At 42.7% G+C, this 17,404-nt stretch overlaps 1 protein-coding gene across 1 annotated transcript; it reads left to right on the top strand.

The window, feature by feature from the left end:
- The first annotated feature begins 3,835 nt into the window (after positions 1-3,835).
- Positions 3,836-5,441, top strand: LOC124033195 (protein FAM240B). The gene is made up of 3 exons (XM_046345159.1): positions 3,836-4,022; positions 4,312-4,436; positions 5,248-5,441. The coding sequence occupies exons 2-3, from the start codon at positions 4,315-4,317 to the stop codon at positions 5,357-5,359; spliced, it is 234 nt and encodes a 77-aa protein (XP_046201115.1). The 5' UTR covers positions 3,836-4,022; positions 4,312-4,314; the 3' UTR covers positions 5,360-5,441.
- Positions 5,442-17,404: the final 11,963 nt, after the last annotated feature.

Raw genomic sequence — 17,404 nt, 5'->3', positions numbered from 1 at the left:
AGCCAATCAAGGAGCAACTAGAGAACATTACCAACCCCTACGCTCCGTATTTTCCACTGGCTCCAACCACCATAGAAAGCACTGAGCTAGGATGAAACACCTGCAGTTTGGAGCTGACTTAGTCAAGAAAGCAAAAAAGAGACCATGTTTGTATGCGGCTTTATTAGCTCAATGATTATTCTTTTTTTAATATTGTTTGCAAGCTGATGACAAAATAACATGCAAAATAGGCAAAAATGAATGATGGGTCGCCACTGACGGTTCTATTTAGCACCTTCATATCAAAGATAAATACAGTGCATTCGGAAAGTACTCAAAACCCTTGACTTTTTCTACAATTTGTTACGTTACAGCCTTATTTAAAATTGATTAAGTCATTTTTTCCCTCATCAATCTATACACTACCTCATAATGACAAAGCAAAAACAGTTTTTCATACATTTTGGCTAATTTATAAAAAACTGTTTTTGCTTTGTCATTATGAGGTATTTTGTGTACCCTTTACTCAGTACTTTGTTGAAGCACCTTTTGCAGTGATTACAGCCTTGATTCTTCTTGGGTAGGATGCTACAAGCTTGGAATACCTGTATTTTCTCCCATTTTTCTCTGCAGATCCTCTCAAGCTCTGTCAGGTTGGATGGGGAGCATCGCTGCAAAGCTAGTTTTTGCTCTCTCCAGCGATGTTCAATCGGGTTCAAGTCCGGGCTCTGGCTGGGCCACTCAAGGATATTCAGAGACTTGTCCTGAAGCCATCCCTGCATTGTCTTGGCTGTGTGCTTAGGGTCGTTGCCCTGTTGGAAAGTGAACCTATGCCCAAGTCTGAGGTCCCGAGCGATCTGGAGCTGGTTTTCATCAAGGATCTCTCTGTACTTTGCTCCGTTCATCTTTCCCTCGATCCTGACTTGTCTCCCAGTCCCTGCCTCTGAAAAACATCCCCACAGCATGACACTGCCACCACCATGTTTCACCATAGGGATGGTGCCAGGTTTCCTCCAGAGGTGACGCTTAGCATTCAGGCCAAAGAGTTCAATCTTGGTTTCATCAGACCAGAGAATCTTGTTTCTCATGGTCTGAGAGTCTTTTTTTAGGTGCCTTTTACTGAGGAGTGGCTTCTGTCTGGCCCCTCTACCATAAAGGCCTGATTGATATTTAATCCATTTTAGAATAAGGCTGAAACAAAATGTGAAAGAAGTCAAGGGGTCTGAATATTTTCCGAATGCACTGTATACCAGTTTAATCTTTGGATTCATTTGCACTTCCTAAACTATTTCCACCTTCATATTATGATATTCTGTATAGAACAAAGGAGCAATGAAATGCGAGTTCCTTTTAATGCAGCACTATTATCATTTGGAATTATTTCAAATCATGTTTTTTTCATCAACAAGAAATGTTCTAGCCTTTCACAAAATATTTGTCTCTTGAGCTTTTGTTTTAAATGGAAGATGAGTCTGAAGTGTGTGAGTGAATGCTCTCTTCACTCTCAGTCCCAACTAATTCCTTGAGAGTTTGCATATCATTCACATAGCTGGATATCTTCAATATTGATTGATGCCTATATTATTATAACTGTACTTATCGTGGTAATTATTGATTGATTACTCTTCAAAATTGTATCCAATGACAACTGAATCAGTATATGGGAATGATAGTGTAATTATAGTACATTAGCAAAGGCTCTGGCTGTACCCAAAATAGACCACATGACAACCCTTGTTACCTATTTTTAATACTGTTGGCGTACAGTGTGTCACACCCAGAGGAAATTAAATGTCAGACATGTGTTATCACATTTATCATCACAGCTACCCTCTCAAAAAAGTATTCGCTACACTGACCACCAGTGTTAATTGCCTCATGGCCAACATAGATCACTTTCTCGCTCCACACAATGTTCTCTGTGCCCCTTTCACTGATTGGCCGAAGTAAATGTTGTCATCGTTCTGCCTTGGACATGTCTGGTGCAATACTATGGGAGTGGATTACCAATTGTCTTCATTTTAGACCTCATTCAGCATGTGAGTGGTAGCTTGATTGTTGTGGTTGATTTATATGGCAATGATTTATTGAGCTTTTTAGATGTTATAACCTATTCATATTAAAAAGATCTATGTGATGAAAAGTTATTTTGGATTTTATAGCCCTGTTTATCTGAGACAGGTTAAGTTCACTATACAAAGAAAACAAAAATGTTCTATGGACAAAGAGGAGAAATTATAATAGTAAAATTCAATTAATGAATCAGATTTATTGTGAAATGTATCTATATTGTATACATCAACCAGTCATGTCAAGGTGGCATAGATGACTATATAAAACTTATAGTTTTTAAGCAAAGATAAAATAAATGCAATTCAATTTTAAGAATTTGTAGGGATATCAAAACATTTTCTGTGGGGCACATTTACATTTTTTTAGGCTAAGTGTTGTCTTGCGCAATTGTTTTCAGAGAGATAAGACAAAGGAGTAGTGGCAGTATAACATTTTCAGAACAAATACTATTACCACTCATCTGCAGTCAGTTAACACACAAAAAAACACTTAATATCAATTGTAGCTTCAAGCAGTGGCTGCGGTCCAAACACTTAAAATACACCCTCGTCCACTTACCCTCACCTTATGCCCTTGGGGGAATCTCAATGATTAGATGGCATTGAGGTAAAGTGAACTGTTGCACTTGCAATATAAAGACACTGGTTGCGGTCCAAACACTAAAAAGACACACCCTATCCCCTCAGTCCTCAAATTAAGTAGACACTTCTGATGACGTGTCATGACGTCTGACGAGAATAAACGTGCAGTGCAATGGGCAAGAGAGGAAGGAATGATTTTTAAATGGACCACCCTTGACCGGAAATTCGTCACTCATTCATCCCGCAATGATTGTGTTTTCAGCCACCGGTAGCTTGTGGGTGCTTTATATGCACCACAGTCAATTATGAGTGCATGTCTACTTATATTAAATATATCATTAATATAAGCCTACTGTATGAAAGCTAGCAAATGAATTAGCTAACTAACATTTGCCTGCCTAGCTGGAACTTCTGAAGAAGGAACATTTTTTTATTTCTACAATTTCCAAAAGATAACCAAACAAAAACACATTTACTTTTTACAAGACGTGTTTGTGTCGTCATGTGCATTAGTAGCACAATTTCAAACTTATTTGCATTTGTTTCTACTTACATTTGTATGTTGATTTCTCCATTGATGTTGTTTTTAAGTTTTCACAGACTTTTCTTAGCGGATGTACTATTGTCGCGAATTGAATTATGGGGAGTTTCAGGCCCCGGAGTGAACATAATTGTACACTTGCAAAGCCGACTAAACACTAGGGCTGAGGGGCTTACGTTGCAAACTTCCCTTGCTTGGCTAATCATTTGGACTGCCCTCATTTTACCTCAATGCCATCCAATCATTGAGGTTGTCATATGCAGTCAAGGAGTTGTCAAGAAGATGTCAAGGATTTTCTGGTCATAAATTAGAACCTGATACATTCATCAGTTTTACAAGTAACACGATCCACAGCTACCCAGTCTAGCCTTGCTGCTCTAGCCTCTCAGGGGCCACCGTCTTCAAATGTGGCGCGAGCCATTCAAATTGAATAAAAGGGGATGATATCAAATGACTGATGCGATCTAGCCAGAATGAACAGAACAAGCCAATCCTTCTTTTGGTGCTGGTGTCATTGGAGTAGTGGGGGCGATTAGAATAAGGCCAGTGTGGGAGGCCCCTAATGCTGAGCTGAGCACTACTACAGCTCTACTATAGGTCCCCTCTAAACATAATGTCATCAGACGTAACAAAGGGAAGTAACGTTATGTTTCCCCCTCCCTTCCAAACTCTTCTCAAAAAGGCCAGATGACACGAAGGTCTTATGTTGTCCCCACTTAAATAAAGCTCAGCAGGGGGCGCGGAAGAGGGGAGACTTTCATCGGCACCACATCCACCACGACAGGACTATACAGTACATCCTGTGACATTGAGGCTCCTTGGGAGAAGAAGATTCATACCCACAGAAGGTTTGTTTTTAATGATCTATGCATGCTGTTCCTCTTATTAGTCCAGCTGTTTGGAACTCATTGTCTCATCACTAATATCTGACTACATATACTGTAGCTACTATCTACTACCATACAAATACATATTCAAGATGAAAAATGTATTACTGTCAAGAGTAAACATAATTGACATTGATTTTTTGAGCCATTGAGAAATGTGAGACATTGCGTAGCTTTTTCAAACCAGAATCAAATCTAGCAGAATTTATTTGAGTCCATGTTAACTAATTAGATGTGTATTTTCTTCTAGGAAATGAATGTGGCTCTTATTCATGATAAGCTTTTTATAAAAGATCTCTGGGAACAAAAAATTGCTAAACATGACCAAAGGACAGAAACTGAAGACATGAGGAAGAAAAGTAGTGCTCTCACCAAGTAAGAATTGTTGGACATTCTGAAGGGATACACTTTTGTGCTATAAGAATACTGCACAGGATATGAGGAAAGGTTATTCAAGGGAAACAAAGGTCTATTTATTTATGTTTTTGCAGAACTTTTCTTGTTCATATTTGGATTAGGAATACATCCTGCTATGAGTGATAAAACTTCCACAATTTAGGCGATATCACTTTCGACGCACATGCTACATGTAACAGATCATGATTTTGTCACGAGCAAAATGTTAACACTAAGGGCATCTCAGGACAACTTACACTGACAATCATATTAAAGTACTTGGCCATAAGAATCTCTAACCACAAAAGCAAAAGCGCACTCTAATATCTCATAACCCCATGGCTTGTCCATAGCTAGTCCATGTAATCATGTGTATATCCCTGATCTGAGAAGGACTGGAAAAACTTTAGGGAATCCGATATGATAATCAGAGTGTTGAGTGATATTAGGGGATGCCATATTCCATGCTTAGCTGTCCTACAATAACCTGTGCTGCTTTAAGGTTAGAGGATTATCAGACACAGCAGTGTCATAGCAGTGTCACAGCAGCAACAAATGCAATAAGCCAAGTATATGTGAGGAAGGTGGCAGAGCCATCCTCACAATACTGGGCACAAGAGCATGGTGTCACAAATAATAAACCCATTGGAATTCCTAGAGGAATTGTCGTAGAAATTTTGCCTGGGTAACAATACACATACTATTAAGTAGCCTAAAGCAATATTGGAAACATATGGCTTATGGAATGTGTCTGACTTTTAAAAAATTATAATACTTTGTCTTTACATAGGCTGCGAGACGAATGGCACCGAAGGCTTGAGAGTCGAACAAAACATCTGAAGAAATTAAATGACGAACTTCTGAGGAAGAGCAAGCTTGCCAAACAGGCAGATGACACATAACGGAGTGTTGCATTTGTCACCGCTGTTCTCGTGAAGAGTGATGTATTTTTTCTGATATGAATAAAAACATGTTTTATCATGATCACTCCTGTTTTGTCTCACACTGAGGGAAGATTCACTATTGACCATACTTTTTAGTCTAGCATTATCTATACTTAGGTTTAAGGCTTACGCATAGGCTTAAGTAGGCTTAAGTGAACGAAGTGTACACACTTGCAGTTAAAACAGGTTGAAGAGTGTTGGAAACTGACCCGAGGAGTTCAGTTTTCTCAAGTGTATTCTAGTATCACTGTAAAAGGACTGCAGAAGTCAACTATATACATTGTGCCATTTCTACATGGAACAATGACACTATTGGTATGAATATAGGAAGTTTTACTGAGATCATGTATAAAAATATGAAAGTAAATGTTAGTTTGGGACAGATTACGTTGGTAAATATGCCAAATGATTTTGCAAGTTGATTTATTTCTGTTGGAAAATACTCAGTATCCTAAGCAGTCGGTGAAGGCATGTAGGTATTTATCACTTTATAAGCGGTCCTTCTGTAGCTCAGTTGGTAGAGCATGGCGCTTGTAACGCCAGGGTAGTGGGTTCGATCCCCGGGACCACCCATACGTAGAATGTATGCACACATGACTGTAAGTCGCTTTGGATAAAAGCGTCTGCTAAATGGCATATATTATTTATTATATATAAGCTATAGGCTAGTGGCTATGAGTAGATCTTTTTAAATTCTAAGGCCTAAGACACTTATGCTGATATATTTGTGATACCTCCTCAGGAGCAGCCGAAGCATCACCCAGAGGCGGGTGCTACACTGTTGTCGGTGGTGCACTAAGACATTCAGAGGAAGTATGGGGGAATGAATGTTGGAGGTGGCAAGGTGCCTTGAAGAAGAGCCTGTCTGTCAGGCTGACTTTCTCCCGGACCCTGGCTACTGTAACTATCAATACCCTTATCTTCACTCAATCCTGCCTTTCCGAACTGCCTCTACTTCTATCTGAAGTAGGCTAGAGACACCATTTGCGTTACATTTTTTTTTTTATATCTATAAATTGCTGTGCCTGTGTTTATTTTTTGCCTTGCTGTCAGGCTGACAGGGACTACAATGATAGGGACTACGATGGAAATAAGTCTCTGACTTTTGTGATATCCTTGTCATGTTTAAAAAAATGTATTTACTGTGTTCTACGTATTAACTGGTAATTAGAAATATATCTATCTACCTCTATTCCAGTGAAATTGTCAGCCACTTGTTTTGGTAGACATATTAGCCACTCTAAAATATGCAGTTTTGTCACAAAACACAATGCCAAAGATGCAATTGGAATGCTGACTGCAGGAATGTCCACCAGAGATTTTGCCAGAGAATTGAATGTTAATTTCCCTACCATAAGCTACCTCCAAAATTGTTTTAGGGAATTTGGAAGTACGTCCAACCGGCCTCACAACTACAGACCACGTGTAACCACGCCAGCCCAGGACCTCCACCTCCAGCTTCTTCACCTGCGGGATTGTCTGTAATAAAGCACTTCGGTGGGGAAAAACTCATTCCGATTGGCTGGGCCTAGCTCCCAAGTAGGGCCTAATGAATTTATTAAAATGTTCTGATCTCTTTATATGAACTGTAACTCAGTAAAATCTTTGAAATTGTTGAGTGATGCATTTATATTTTTGTTCAGTGGAGTTAGAACAAGTTGTCAGAGCACTACCACTGTGACATATTCACACAATGAATAGCCTAAAACATTGGAATATCTCAGCTGTTAGCTATTACTGTACCGACCACTTGTCAGTCTATAGAGTAGTCCTAGCCAATTTTGCATGCTGGTATTATTTTCCAAGACCAATGCTAGTTGTCCATCTTTCAACATCACTATATGGAAAATCAACAGTTTGTCATGTACAAACATTTTCAATTACAGAATGGTCAAAGAACATAAAACATATAACACAAGAAGATCATTGAAATTAAGTAAATACAGCACAACTAGAGGGCACAAGGCTCCCCAAACGCTTCTGACATGCAGCCGTTTGCACCCAACAGGTGGTCTGAAGGGCATTCGTTATCATGTCATGTGTACTCTCTGTGGTAGGCAAATATCTGACTGACAGCAGTGGCAAAATGTGTTTACTGCCCTGTCAAACTACAGATGGTATGTCACTGTATCACACTCAAAATATTGATTCCTGGTGCCAATGCTGAAAGATGTTGTCATGAGCATGATTCACTGCTACTCAGCAATAGCCCAGGTTCTCACCCTGTGTATCTTGTATAGTATGAGAGTCAAAGTCTAGACCCATGTTGACAAAAAAAAAATCCCAACTCATTATAGCAAAATAGGTATTGTAATAAAGGCAAAGTCAGCTATGCACAAAGTAAACAGCTATATGCGGCCAACTTATCACATCATATCGTCGAGTCTCAGTTTAAAGTAGGCCGTAACAGTTGGAGAGTTTGACCTCTATAAAATAATTTAAACCTTAAACATCACCACTCAAAGTACAATTTTATTTATACACTACCGGTCAAATATTTGAGGCATTCTCTCAACTAGCTTCACCTGGAATGCTTTTCCAACAGTCTTGAAGGAGTTCCCACAATTACTGAGCACTTGTTGACTGCTTTTCCTTCACTCTGCGGTCCGACTCATCACAAACCATCTCAATTTGGTTGAGGTCGGGAGATTGTGGAGGCCAGGTCATCTGATGCAGCACTCCATCACTATCTTTCTTAGTAAAATAGCCCTTACACATTTTTGTCCCATTAAGCCCAAACCAGATGGGATAGTGTATCGCTGCAGAATGCTGTGGTGGCCATGCTGGTTAAGTGTGCCTTCCAAATAAATCACAGACAGTGTCACCAGCAAAGAACCCCCACACCATAACACCTCCTCCTCCATGCTTTACATTGGGAAATACACATGCGGAGATCATCTGTTCACTCACACCACGTCTCTCAAAGACACATCAGGTGGAATCAAAAATATCAAATTTAGACTCCAGACCAAAGGACTAATTTCCACCGGTCTAATGTCCATTGCTCATGTTTCTTGGCCCAAGCAAGTCTCTTCTTCTTATTGCTGTCCTTTACTAGTGGTTTCTTTACAGCAATTCGACCATGAAGGCTTGATTCACAGTCTCCTCTGAACAGTTGATGTTGAGATGTGTCTGTAATTTGAACTTTGTGAAGCATTTGTTTGGACCGCAATTTCTGAGGTTGGTAACTCTAATGAACTCATCCTCTGCAGCAGAGGTGACTCTGGGTCTTTCATTCCTGTGGTGGTCCTCATGAGAGCCAGTTTCATTATAGCGCTTAATGGTTTATGCGACTGCACTTGAAACTTTTAAAGTTCTTGAAATGTTCCGTATTGACTGACCTTCATGTCTTAAAGATATGATGGACTTTCTTTCTCTTTGCTTATTTGAGCTGTTCTTGACATAATATAGACTTTGTCTTTTACCAAATAGGGCTATCTTCTGTATACCACCCCCACCTTGTCACAGCACAACTGATTGGCTCAAACGCATTAAGAAGGAAAGAAATTACACAAATGAACTTTTAGCAAGGCACACCTGTTAATTTAAATGTATTCCAGGTGACTACCTCATGAAGCTGGTTGAGAGAATGCCAAGAGTGTGCAAAGCTGTCATCAAGGTAAAGGGTGGCTATTTGAATAATCTCAAATATAAAACATATTTAGATTTGTTTAACAGTTTTTGGTTTACTACATGATTCAATTTGTGTTATTTCATAGTTTTGATGTCTTCACTATTATTCTTCAATGTAGAAAATAGTTTTAAAAAATAAAGAAAAACCCTTGAATGAGTAGGTGTTCTAAAACTTTTGACTGATTGTCATGTTCGCCTTAGATGGTAGTCTTCTCCCCAGTATCAGATATGAGACACTACCTTTAACCCTCACAGTATCTGGTAACCACAGTGAGACCATTTCCTTTTTGATTTTTCGTTCACCTTTTACACCTGTTGTTTTGGGTCATCCCTGGCTAGTATGTCATAATCCTTCTATTAATTGGTCTAGTAATTCTATCCTATCCTGGAACGTTTCTTGTCATGTGAAGTGTTTAATGTCTGCTATCCCTCCTGTTTCTTCTGTCCCCTCTTCTCAGGAGGAACCTGGTGATTTGACAGGAGTGCCGGAGGAATATCATGATCTGCGCACGGTCTTCAGTCGGTCCAGAGCCAACTCCCTTCCTCCTCACCGGTCGTATGATTGTAGTATTGATCTCCTTCCGGGGACCACTCCCCCTCGGGGTAGACTATACTCTCTGTCGGCTCCCGAACGTAAGGCTCTCGAGGATTATTTGTCTGTTTCTCTCGACGCCGGCACCGTAGTGCCTTCTTCCTCTCCCGCCGGAGCGGGGTTTTTTTTTTTTGTTAAGAAGAAGGACTCTGCGCCCCTGCGTGGATTATCGAGGGCTGAATGACATTACGGTTAAGAATCGTTATCCGCTTCCCCTTATGTCGTCAGCCTTCGAGATTCTGCAGGGAGCCAGGTTCTTTACTAAGTTGGACCTTCGTAACGCTTACCATCTCGTGCGCATCAGAGAGGGGGACGAGTGGAAAACGGCGTTTAACACTCCGTTAGGGCATTTTGAGTACCGGGTTCTGCCGTTCGGTCTCGCTAATGCTCCAGCTGTTTTTCAGGCATTAGTTAATGATGTACTGAGAGACATGCTGAACATCTTTGTTTTTGTCTACCTTGACGATATCCTGATTTTTTCACCGTCACTCGAGATTCATGTTCAGCACGTTCGACGTGTACTCCAACGCCTTTTAGAGAATTGTCTCTACGTGAAGGCTGAGAAGTGCGCCTTTCATGTCTCCTCTGTCACATTTCTCGGTTCTGTTATTTTCGCTGAAGGCATTCAGATGGATCCCGCTAAGGTCCAGGCTGTCAGTGATTGGCCCGTTCCAAGGTCACTTGTCGAGTTGCAGCGCTTTCTAGGTTTCGCTAATTTCTATCGGCGTTTCATTCGTAATTTCGGTCAAGTTGCTGCCCCTCTCACAGCTCTTACTTCTGTCAAGACGTGCTTTAAGTGGTCCGGTTCCGCCCAGGGAGCTTTTGATCTCCCCAAGAAGCGTTTTACGTCCGCTCCTATCCTCGTTACTCCTGACGTCACTAAACAATTCATTGTCGAGGTTGACGCTTCAGAGGTGGGCGTGGGAGCCATTCTATCCCAGCGCTTCCAGTCTGACGATAAGGTCCATCCTTGCGCTTATTTTTCTCATCGCCTGTCGCCATCGGAACGCAACTATGATGTGGGTAACCGCGAACTGCTCGCCATCCGCTTAGCCCTAGGCAAATGGCGACAGTGGTTGGAGGGGGCGACCGTTCCTTTTGTCGTTTGGACTGACCATAAGAACCTTGAGTACATCCGTTCTGCCAAACGACTTAATGCACGTCAAGCTCGTTGGGCGTTGTTTTTCGCTCGTTTCGAGTTCGTGATTTCTTATCGCCCGGGTAATAAGAACACCAAGCCTGATGCCTTATCCCGTCTCTTTAGTTCTTCTGTGGCTTCTACCGATCCCGAGGGGATTCTTCCTGATGGGCGTGTTGTCGGGTTGACTGTCTGGGGAATTGAGAGACAGGTTAAGCAAGCACTCACTCACACTGCGTCGCGCGCGCTTGTCCTAGTAACCTTCTTTTCGTTCCTGTTTCTACTCGTCTGGCTGTTCTTCAGTGGGCTCACTCTGCCAAGTTAGCTGGCCACCCCGGCGTTCGGGGTACACTTGCTTCTATTCGCCAGCGGTTTTGGTGGCCTACTCAGGAGCGTGACACGCGCCGTTTCGTGGCTGCTTGTTCGGACTGCGCGCAGACTAAGTCAGGTAACTCTCCTCCTGCCGGTCGTCTCAGACCACTTCCCATTCCTTCTCGACCATGGTCTCACATCGCCTTAGACTTCATTACCGGTCTGCCTTCGTCTGCGGGGAAGACTGTGATTCTTACGGTTGTCGATAGGTTCTCTAAGGCGGCACATTTCATTCCCCTCGCTAAGCTTCCTTCCGCTAAGGAGACGGCACAAATCATCATTGAGAATGTGTTCAGAATTCATGGCCTCCCGTTAGACGCCGTTTCAGACAGAGGTCCGCAATTCACGTCACAGTTTTGGAGGGAGTTCTGTCGTTTGATTGGTGCTTCCGTCAGTCTCTCTTCCGGTTTTCATCCCCAGTCTAACGGTCAAGCAGAAAGGGCCAATCAGACGATTGGTCGCATATTACGCAGCCTTTCTTTTAGAAACCCTGCGTCTTGGGCAGAACAGCTCCCCTGGGCAGAATACGCTCACAACTCGCTTCCTTCGTCTGCTACCGGGCTATCTCCGTTTCAGAGTAGTCTGGGGTACCAGCCTCCTCTGTTCTCGTCCCAGCTCGCCGAGTCCAGCGTTCCCTCCGCTCAGGCGTTTGTCCAACGTTGTGAGCGCACCTGGAGGAGGGTGAGGTCTGCACTTTGCCGTTACAGGGCGCAGACTGTGAGAGCCGCCAATAAACGTAGGATTAAGAGTCCTAGGTATTGTCGCGGCCAGAGAGTGTGGCTTTCCACTCGTAACCTTCCCCTTACGACAGCTTCTCGCAAGTTGACTCCGCGGTTCATTGGTCCGTTCCGTGTCTCCCAGGTCGTCAATCCTGTCGCTGTGCGACTGCTTCTTCCGCGACATCTTCGTCGCGTCCACCCTGTCTTCCATGTCTCCTGTGTCAAGCCCTTTCTTCGCGCCCCCGTTCGTCTTCCCCCCCGTCCTTGTCGAGGGCGCACCTATTTACAAGGTACGAAAGATCATGGACATGCGTTCTCGGGGACGTGGTCACCAGTACTTAGTGGATTGGGAGGGTTACGGTCCTGAGGAGAGGAGTTGGGTTCCATCTCGGGACGTGCTGGACCGTTCGCTGATTGATGATTTCCTCCGTTGCCGCCAGGGTTCCTCCTCGAGTGCGCCAGGAGGCGCTCGGTGAGTGGGGGGGTACTGTCATGTTTTGTCATTGGTTATCATGTCTTGTCTCTGTGCTTCCCTTCTATTCGTTTCCCTCTGCTGGTCTTATTAGGTTCTTTCCCTCTTTCTATCCCTCTCTTCCCCTCCCTCTCTCCCTCTCTCGCTCTCTCTCCCTATCGTTCCGTTCCTGCTCCCAGCTGTTCCTCATTCCCCTAAACTACCTCATTTACTCTTTTCACACCTGTCCCCTATTTTGCCCTCTGATTAGAGCCACTATTTCTCCCTCTGTTTTCCGCTTCTGTCCTTGTCGGATCCTTGTATGATGTTCGCTGTTCTGTGTCCTTGTCTCGCCCTGTCGTGTTTTATCTTCTTCAGATGCTGCGTGTGAGCAGGTGTCTTAGTCTGCTACGGTCGGTGCCTTCCTGAAGCAACCTGCAGTCTATGGTCGAGTCTCCAGTCAGTCCTCGCTACTACGAGTGGATTTCAGTTTTTCCTGTTTTGTTTTCTCCTTGATATATCCAGGATTATTCTTTTGTCATATACTGGAATAAAGACTCTGTTTTCGTTAAGTCGCTTTTGGGTCCTCATTCACCAGCATAACACTGATAGTGTACACCAATATACCACCTGGACCCAGGCCCACTCAATCAGTGTTTCAAATCAGACATCTTTTGTCTTTTTACCAAAACACAGTATTTGATTTGGGCAGGAGCTCACTGGAATTGAGTACCGGCACCTCAAATTTTCTTCTGCTTGACTTCCTCTACCTCCTATAGAATATTAGCTCAAAAGTATTGAGGAGTTCCTGCACCTAAATAAAAAAACACCCAAAATGAGTACTGGCACCTATTTCAGTCCAAGTCAAGCACTGGCCTAAACAGGCATATGCCATCAGATAGAATTCATAGCAAGAAGTAGGATGGGGTGGGAAAGGGATATATGCTGAATAAAAATATAAACACAATATGCAACAATTTCAAAGATCTTACTGAGTTACAGTTCATATGATAAAATCTGTCAATTGAAATGAATTAATTAGGCCCTAATCTATGGATTTCACATGGCTGGGCAGGGGTGCTGCCATGGGTGGGTCTGGGAGGACATAGGCCCATTCACTTGGAAGCCAGGCCCACCCACTGGGGAGTCAGGTCCAGCCAATCAGACAGAAATACCCCACCCCCCAAAGACATTTCCGCCAGTGAAGAAGCCGGATGTGGTCTTCGGCTGGTTGGATGTACTGCCAAATTCTCTAAAACGACATTGGACGCAGCTTATGGTAGAGAAATGGACATTCCTGCAGTCAGCATGCCAATTGCACACTCCCTCAAAACTGGAGACATCTGTGGCATTATGTTGTGTGACAAAATTGCACATTTTAGAGTCGCCTTTTATTGTCCCCAGCACAAGGTGCACTTGTGTAATGATCATGCCGTTTAATCAGCTTCTTGATAATCCATCCACCTGACAGGTGTGGCATATCTTGGCAAAGGAGAAATGCTCACTAAATGCTCACTGTAAACACATTTCTGGGAAACATGGGACCAACACTTTATATTTTTGTTCAGTGTATATTGACAATAATAATAATAGTAATACATGTTATTTGGCAGATGCCTTTCAGGACAGTCAAGAACATTGTACATTAAAAGTAGGCCTACATAAAATCTACTGCTGTACATAAAATCTATTTAATGTAGACCTATGTAATGAAATAGAATTATGGTTGATTATTAACTTGCTTTATCTTTTTGCTTTATCTTAGCCAGGTCGCAATTGTAAATGAGAACTTGTTCTCAACTTGCCTATCTGGTTAAATAAAGGTAAAATAAAAAAATAAAAAATAAAAATAATTAACCAGGAAAAACAAAGCCCACAATTTTTTTTAAAGAGACCGCAAATAGAAAAGGATGCTGGAGCATTTGCTAAGTTATTTGATATCAGTGATTTCACTATGAAGGGCCTCCAGTCACCCTCTATATCAATCACTGATTATACCAATCTAATCAAGGGTCGTAAAGACAGTTTCAGTATATTCACAGACAATTCTAAAGGTGATTTTGATAAACTCATTAAGCTTAAAGATGATTTGATGGTCAAAAATGAATTCCACTACAGCCCCATTGATGTGAATGGGGAGCTTGTTCGGTCCTCCTTTTTCTGTAGTCCACGATCAGCTCCTTTGTTTTCCTCACGTTGAGGGAAAGATTGTTGTCATGGCACCACACTGCCAGGTCTTTGACCTCCTCCCTATAGGCCGTCTCATCATTGTCGGTGTTCAGGCCTACCACCATTGTGTCGTCAGCAAACTTAATGATGGTGTTGAAGTCGTGCTTTGCCATGCAGTCGTATGTGAACATGGAGTAAAGGGAGTACAGGAGGGGACTAAGCCCGCACCCCTGCAAGGCTCCCGTGTTGAGGATCACTGCGGCCGATGTGTTGATGTAAACTTCTGACCCACTAGTCTTGTGATGCAGTGAATTATAAGTTAAATAATCTGTCTGTAAACAATTGTTGGAAAATTGCTTGTCATGCACAAAGTAGATGTCCTAACCGACTTGCTAAAACTATAGTTTGTTAACAAGAAATGTGTGGAGTGGTTGAAAAATAAGTTTTAATGACTCCAACATAAGTGTATGTAAACTTCCGACTTGAACTGTAAACCCTTAAAACATAGAAGGAAATAACTTCAAAACAATGGTTCTTTTGCATTTGGTTGTATTACTGTAAAGTCTACTCCCGAGTGGTGAAGTGGTCTAAAGCCCTGCATCTCAGTGCTTGAGGCTTCACTATGAACACCCTGGTTCAATTCCAGGCTGTATCACAACATGCTGTGATTGGGAGTCCTATAGGGCGGTGTACAATTGGCCCAGGTTTAGCCGGTGTAGGCCGTCATTGCAAATAAGAAGTTGTTCTTAACTGACTTGCCTAGTTAAATATATATATTTTAAATACTCCCATTCCTCCCCTCCGGCGTTCGACGTCGCTGGTATTACTAACCACAAGTCCTGGGATCCATCATTATGTACACCTGCAGATCATTTTGATACTCACCTGGACTCCATTTCCTTTCTGATTACCTCCCCTTTATCTGTCACTCCCTTGGGTTCCTTCATCAGTCGGTATTGTTCCTGTATACATGCATTATCGCCACTGTTGTGGTGTCTCGGTTCATGTTTGTTGTTTTATGAAATGTTGCACCTGCTTCTCGACTCACAGCGTCTACTTTACAGAATACCGACTCTAACTATGGAAGCAGGAGGAACATTGAATATTTCTGACGGTTGACGAACAGGGTTACCTGCTACTTCAACACCATAACCAGCTGGCACAACTGGGGATGGCAGGGTAGCCTAGTGGTTAGAGTGTTGGACTAGTAACTGAAAGGTTGCAAGTTTAAATCCCCGAGCTGACATGGTACAAATCTGTCGTTCTGCCCCGTGAACAGGCAGTTAACCCACTGTTCCTAGGCCGTCATTGAAAATAAGAATTTGTTCTTAACTGACTTGCCTAGTAAAATAAAGGTAACATTTTTTTTTAAATATGGAGGAGGTTCTTTGCATTTTGAAATGTCTCAAACACATCCAGGAGGTGTTGCCTTCAACCAGCAGAGGATACTCTACAACCAGTCGACCCAGCGAGCCAGCGCAACAGCCCATTCAGCAACCTGCTCAGGTCAGCTATGGCCATTTATCCCTCCCGGATGAGTATGATAGTACACCATCCACAAGCCGTGGCTTCCTACTTCTACTTTACACACCAGATGGGAGCCCCCACCACCAAGAGGTCCAACGTTGCCGCGGTTATTTCTCTACTGACTGGCGGGAGTTGGAATGGGCTACGGCCATCTGGGAGACAGGATTCCTGTGAGGGGTTCATGGCTCTGTTTTAAATGTATTTTTGATAATTCCCCAGAGGGTAATGCTCTATTGCAATTACGACAGGGGAACATGACAGCTTCTGAGTATGCGTTCACCTTCCGGACAGTAGTAGCATCCAGTGGATGGAATGAGCCGGCTATGCTATTCAGAAGAGGTTTACTCAAAGAAGCCCAGATGGAACTGGCCTGTCGAGACGATAACCTCACCCTGGACACACTCATTGCGATGGCTGTCCGGATAACCAACTTCAGGAAAGCCGGTACTCATCGCTTCTCTCCTTTCCTCAGTGAACACTCGGGATCAGAGCCTGAACCCATGGAGGTAGATGTCACACACCTCAGAGGACTTAATGAAATCACCACAAAGTATCGGTACAATCTCCCATTGGTGCCATCGAATACCGCCGCAGGACCCAGTTCTTTACCAAACTCAACTCAGCGTCTCCGTTACAATTACCAACATAAATGATCACACAATCAATATTAGTCACAAAATAATAACTTAGGTTCCTCAGTAAATGTTCCGTACCTCGGGCATAAAAAAAAGTCAGTGAACCCAAGTGACCTCAGGCACGCAATTGTCCATTCATAAAGATGAAGCGTATAACAAGAACCATGCGAAATACAGCACCATGCACATTCCCGGCCACACAACAACACAAATAAAGATTCACGATTTACAATGCCTTCGGAAAGTACTCAGACCCTTTGAATTTTTCCACATTTTGTTACAGCCTCATTCTAAATATTAATAATGACAAAGCAAAAACACATTTATTAAAATTAAAAACAGAAATACCTTATGTAAATAAGTATTCAAACCCTTTGCTATGAGACTTGAAATTGAGCTCCGGTGCATCCTGTCTCCATTGATCATCCTTGAGATGTTTCTACAACTTGATTGCAGTTCACCTGTGGTACATTAAATTGATTGGACATGATTTGGAAAGGCACACAACAGTCTATATAAGGTCACACAGTTGACAGTGCATGTCAGAGCAAAAAGCAAGCCATGAGGTTGACGGAATTGTCCGTAGAGCTCTGAGACAGGATTGTGTCGAGGCACAGATCTGTGGAAGGGTACCGAAAAATGTCAGCAGCATTGAAGGTCCCCAAGAACACAGGGGCCTCAATCATTCTTAAATGGAAGAAGTTTGGAACCACCAAGACTCTTCCCACAGCTGGCCACCTTACCAAACTGAGCAATCGGGGGAGAAG

Source organism: Oncorhynchus gorbuscha, linkage group LG04 (assembly GCF_021184085.1).
Source record: "Oncorhynchus gorbuscha isolate QuinsamMale2020 ecotype Even-year linkage group LG04, OgorEven_v1.0, whole genome shotgun sequence".
NCBI classification, from domain to species: Eukaryota; Metazoa; Chordata; class Actinopteri; order Salmoniformes; family Salmonidae; genus Oncorhynchus; species Oncorhynchus gorbuscha.
This window is presented reverse-complemented; position numbering and strand designations above follow the sequence as displayed.

Coding starts and splice junctions, on each gene's coding strand:
- LOC124033195 (XM_046345159.1), top strand. CDS start 4,315: ATGAATGTGGCTCTTATTCATGATAAGCTTTTTATAAAAGATCTCTGG. Junction 4,437..5,247: donor AAAAGTAGTGCTCTCACCAA/GTAAGAATTGTT, acceptor GTCTTTACATAG/GCTGCGAGACGAATGGCACC.